At 38.6% G+C, this 5848-nt stretch overlaps 1 protein-coding gene across 1 annotated transcript; it reads right to left on the bottom strand.

Annotated features, from left to right (window-relative positions):
* Positions 1 to 656: 656 nt before the first annotated feature.
* Positions 657 to 2541, bottom strand: LOC128105242 (hsc70-interacting protein). The gene has a single exon (XM_052730218.1). The coding sequence runs from the start codon at positions 2485 to 2487 to the stop codon at positions 1381 to 1383; it is 1107 nt and encodes a 368-aa protein (XP_052586178.1). The 5' UTR covers positions 2488 to 2541; the 3' UTR covers positions 657 to 1380.
* Between the last annotated feature and the right edge of the window lie 3307 nt (positions 2542 to 5848).

The raw sequence follows: 5848 nt of genomic DNA, 5'->3' as shown, positions 1-5848 counted from the left end.
TTTAAACGCATGCTCTGTTCAAATACTGCTTTTTCTCACATGTAACAAGATGCATCTGTGTCTGCTGTATGAAGCAGGTAAACCTGCACAGACATATGATTTCAGATATGTGCTAATTTAAATATGCACTCTGGATATCATTTTCCTGTATCCTTGCAGCAGAAGGAAGGAGAGAAAACAGGCATTAAACACATCGGAGTACTTAAGAGCTAAATAGGACGAATGAATCTTTCATCATACATAAACAATTTAAACTCTTCAAAATACAAAGATGTATACTTCAACATGAACTCTAAATTCGCAATTGTTTCTCAATTTCATAAGCATATCTAAAACCAAAGGGAATCCCTCCGTCCAATGTCTTCTGATATGATAGTTCACAAGTGTAGAACTGTAATATTTAAACAAGCAACCCCATGTCCAAGTACAATACCACAGCTGTTACAGGTATGACCTTACAACTACCATATGTACTATATATGAAATTAAACTAGCAATAAATATACTTCCACAATTACGCTGTGAATGATAGAACTGATGATGTTAGTGAAAAACCACTATCTTAGCTCAAGAAGATTAAGAGGACAAGCAGATAGGGGTATTTCTAATAGGAAAGGTCATTTTTGACAGAAACACAGAAAGCACTCTTTTTCCACTATGTGGGAATGCTATGGAACATTTATTTGAAACAGTGACAATGGCAGAACTAGATATTCTAACTCCACTGTAACACTTAAAAAATAATACAAAGATCGCCCCTGCAGCACAGTGTAAGATTTCAATGCAGCTTACACAAGGTCAAACAAAACCGAGGACTTGCTGCTGCTCTGTCCAACACTTCAGTCCTACCCAAGTCAGATCCAAATATTGGTGGTCCCAAGAGATTCACTGAAATAGATCATTGTGAAATAAAACATTAAAAAAAAAAAAAAAGACAAATCAAGATGCTTCAGTAACCATATGTCCAACTCAATCAACTTAAATGGGTTTTATTTGCTTCCCACTAACAAATCTTTATTTCCATTCATGAGAGCAGTAAGTCGACCATATTCAGCTTCCTTGCCCAGTAATTCAAAGGAAAAACCCAAAAAGATTAGTAAAGAAAAATGTAGGAATTAACACCCCCAAATTTTTTAAAAATGTTTAAGGTTGAAGAGTGTTTTAGGTTTGTACTTCCTAGTAGGAAAACATTATCTGAATGAAGACCCTAATGGCAAACCACTGTAAAATGCTTCAGCCGCAGTTGATGCAGAAGGGTAGGGAGAATCTTCGAAGCACCCCAGCTCTCCCGATGAGGTCAGAGGTACACTGGTTTGTATTATTGCAACATCCAGTAAGTGAGCTAAGCTGCTCTTCATTCAGCAAGGGCTCTGCTTAACATTACGCTTGACCTCCAAACTTGGCTGACAATTTACTGATGAGATTCATAACCTTTGGGTTGCTCTGATATTTTGACATATTTGCTGGGTTCTGGGCCACATCCTGGAAAGCCACCATGACTTCTGGATCCTGCATGGCTGCAAGAACCTCTGGATCACTGAGGATTTCATTGAGTCCAGGCATTCCTGCCATCCCAGGCATGCCCGCTCCCATTCCAGGCATTCCTCCAGGGAAATTACCAGGCATTCCCCCAGGAAAACCACCTGGAAAAGAGCCATATTGAGCTCCGGACTGTCTTCTGGCTTCTTCTTCCCTCTGGGCTCTCTCATGCTCTTCTCGAGCCTTCTTCACCCTTTCTATCCTTTCTTTTATCTCTCGCTCTTCACGCTTTCGCTCATATTTTCTCCGATGTTCAGCAATTTTTTGAGCCCGAGGTTGAACCTCTTTCAGCATTGCACTGGCATCCTCATCATAATCCAGTTTACAGGCAAGGGCAAGGTCATGAGCTGCTTCTTCCCAGTGACCTAGCAGTCTGTGTGCTTTCCCTCGCCATTTGTATGGCTGAGCTGAGTCAGGGTTTATTTCAATGGCTCTGTCACAGTCTCGGATGGCAGCGTTTGGCTTCTGTAACTTGATGAACACACTGGCTCTCTTGGCATATAGGATTGCCAAGCGAGGATTTAGCTTGATGGCATCAGTGAACAAGTCAATGGCTTTCTGCAGCTCACCATCGTTTAGGGCCTCAATGGCAGCCCCCTTCTTTTCATTTGCTTGATCCATCATCTCCTCAGTGATCTCTGCATTATCATCTCCCATCTCTTGAGGGGCATCAGTGTCTGGCTCAATTACACCCTCACAGTCAATTTCTAGATCACTCTCCTCACTTGATAGTTCATCCGTCTTTATGTTTTCCTCTGTCTTAGTATCTCTTTTTTCTTCCTTGGTATTTTCTTCTGTCTTAGTTTTATGAGTAGCAGGTGGTACTTTACCCCCCATGCTCTCCACCCACTCCCTCAGGAAACGCATTTCCTCGGTGTGCAGGACGCTCGGATCCTGCTTACACATCTTCACGAAGGCCCGAAGCTCGCTCACTTTGCGGGGATCCATGGTCGGGAGGCGGGAGGCGGGAGGAGGCGGCGGGCGGCGGGCGGCGGTGGAGACCCGAGGCCAGGCCCGGGCGCGGCTCAACGTGACCGAGTAGAAGGGGCCTGACTGTACTTTTAAATTTAACAAAACATTATAATCAAAGGCCCAACTGTAAGGACACAGACATCCCAAGGATGATAGTTCCCATCTTTGCTGTCTATTGTCATTCACTGAAAACATCATTTACTACTTCGTGAATAAAACAATGATTTTCCTTTCAGACAATCCAGAGTTTGAAATACTTTTAAAATGAAAATTACAATAGCAATAAATATGACTTAGACATTTGCTCACCATTATCAGTATTATTGTATTTGTAAGATTAGGTTGTGGTAACAAACTCCAAATATGATATCTGATGGTATAATGTATCCATTCTCTTAAAGCTTCCCTCTAACATTTTTATTAATTTTCAGTTTTCCAGTATGAAGTTCTTATCCACAGAACTAGAGAAATGGCTCAGTGGTTAAGAGCACTTGCTGCTTTTGCATTGGACCTGTATTCAGTCCCTAGCACTGACATCAAGTAGTTTGCAACAGACTTTAACTCCAGTTCCCGGAGACCTGGTGCCCTCTTCTGGCCTTTGAAGAAACATGCATGCGTGTGGTGCATCTACCTTCAAGAAAGCATGCACAATACTCTTAAATAAAAGCAAATAATAATAGAAAAAAATTATCCAGGACATTGTCAGTTTCAAGAAGAAGAAAGAGCATAACTCCTAGAAACCATGCTGGCATAGGAATTTTATTGCAAGTATTTTGGAGAACATCTAAATGTGATTTTGTGGGGCATCTGCCATTGGTAAAATGATTGAATTACAGGGTATATATTCAGTTCTCGTGGAGACTGCCAAATAGTGTCTAAGTGACTATAGTATTTCACACCTCGTTAGTACCACATGTCCTCCCAAATCCTCACTTATATTTGCTATTTTTCATCTTTCACATTTTAACCCTTCTAGAAGTAGGATAATATTATATTCTGGGTTTAGTTTACATTTCAATAAAGACTTTTAGTGTGGAATAACTTTTTATGCACTTGCTGGAATTTGATACCATCTTTTGTGAACTGTCTTTTCAAATTCATTGTACATTTTTAAAAAATTGTGTAGGCTGCCTGAATCCTATGGATTTGTAATTGTTTTCATACACTATCCTCCCTTTGCTGATTGCATGTGTGGTTAATGCTTTCTTCCACTTAGGGAGTTGCCTTTTCCTTCCTCCAGTGATTAGGAGGAGGAGCTTCTAATTTTAACATAGCTTCATTTGTCAATATTTAGTTTTAGTTATAATATCGTGTCTTGATTAATAGATGTTTACCTATTCTAAGACTGTGAAGACACTCTCCAGGTTCCATTCTACATATTAGTTGTTTTATCTTTTACATTTGTACTTTAAATATGACTATAACTTTTTTTTTAATCTGGTATGAGATAGGCATTGGCTAAGGTCATTTTTCTGTATTGTTATATAATTTTTTGACACAACTAATGTAAAGATTATACTTCCCTTTACTGAAGTTTACTGACATCATTCTTAAAATTTAAGAAATTTTGAAGATTCCCTATTGACTCTTATGAGGTATATTTTCTTTGTTCTTGATTCTGCATTGTCTTATTTATTATATAGCTTATTATCTAGTGTCATAGTTAGGGTTTCTGTTGACCTAAGCACCTTGGGGAATAACGGGTTAATTGCACCCACAATTCCATATAACAATTCATCATGAAGAGCAGTTAAGGCAGGAACTCAATTGTAGGGCAGAAATCTGGAAGCAGGAGCTGATACAGAGGCCATGGAAGGGTGCTGTTTACTGGCTTGCTCAGCATGCTTTCTTACAAAACCCAAGACCACCTGGACCCTCAAACATCAATCATTAATTAAGAAAGTTAAGATAATTTAAGAAAATCTGCTGGAAGCATTTTCTCAGCTGAGGTTTCCTCCTTTCCGATACCTCTAGCTTGTGTCAAATTGACATAAAACCATTCAGCACACCTAGTGTTTTAAATATTACACATTAATGACATAAAACCATCCAGCACTCTAGTGTTTTAAATATTACACATTAATGTGATGTTTCTGCTATAAAAACATATGAGACATATAGTGGTTTGAAACATTATAAATCTAAGTGTGGCATCAGGGAAATTATAGAATAGGTCATCTCAGCCCAGTGATACCAATAAGACACTCATAATGTTTCAGTTATATATAGACCAAAAACATTTGTAAGAATCTCAAATTCAGTTATGAAGTTGAAACAATAAAAGTAAGTATACTGCTGAAATCAGCTGCACTGAAATTAGCCAGAAGGGCCACACATCTGTATATCTAGGCCGTTCCCCGTTCCCCAAAGTTGGCATGCCATATCACTATTTTCATAAGGCTACAATTCTAAAGCTCTATCTATTCATCACCATCTCACTGGTTTCAAGCTTCCAACACCCAGCTCTTAGAGGACCAGGCTGTATGCATAGCACAGCAATTCAACAGTGACTCACCAAAACCCAAACAAACTTTATATGGCTAATTAATGAATTCAGTAAAGCTTCAGGATAAAATCAGCATGTAAAATTCAATTGTGTTTCTGTACACTAAAAATATTGTTTGAAAAAAAAATCAAGGAAACAGTTTTATTACCAATAACATAAAAAAGAGCAAGATGAGAGGCTTAGAAATCAGAGAATCAAGAAGGTAAAAGGTTGTATATTACTAACATAAAACATTATATGTTCTTCGACTATTACTGAACATGAGGCCTTTCATAGAGTGGTTGATATACCCAGTGTCACTCTATTGGAGAAAACTGATTTTCCCTCTCCCAGCAGGTATAAATGACTTGTTTTTTTGTTTGTTTGTTTGTTTGCTTGCTTTTTTTTTTTTTAAAAAGAACTTAAAGCTTTTTGAGAAGGGAGGAGAAAAGAACTTAAGAGATAGAAGAATATGATCAAAATATATTTAAATTTAAGAATTGTAGTTGGAAGTTTTCCTGTGTCTCATTTGGTCCACAGCCACTCAGACCCAAGGAAATACACAGAGGCTTATATTAATTAAAACTGCTTGGCCATTAGCTCAGGCTAACTACTGACTAGCTCTTACATTTATCCTCATCCCATTTCTGTTAATCTATATGTTGCCACATGTTCCATGGCTTTACCTGTGTGCCATTACATGCCGTTCCCTAGATGGCGGGCTGGTGTCTCCTGACTCAGCCTTCCTCTTCCCAGAATTCTCCTTGTCTGCTTATCTAACCTATACTTCCTGCCTGGCTACTGGTCAATCAGTGTTTTATTAAACTAGTGTATAAAAGCATTATTCCACAG

Source organism: Peromyscus californicus, unplaced genomic scaffold, assembly GCF_007827085.1.
Source record: "Peromyscus californicus insignis strain IS unplaced genomic scaffold, ASM782708v3 Scaffold_9__1_contigs__length_137607984, whole genome shotgun sequence".
NCBI classification, from domain to species: Eukaryota; Metazoa; Chordata; class Mammalia; order Rodentia; family Cricetidae; genus Peromyscus; species Peromyscus californicus.
This window is presented reverse-complemented; position numbering and strand designations above follow the sequence as displayed.

Excerpts from the sequence above, each read along its gene's own strand:
- LOC128105242 (XM_052730218.1), bottom strand. The coding sequence starts at position 2,487 with ATGGATCCCCGCAAAGTGAGCGAGCTTCGGGCCTTCGTGAAGATGTGT.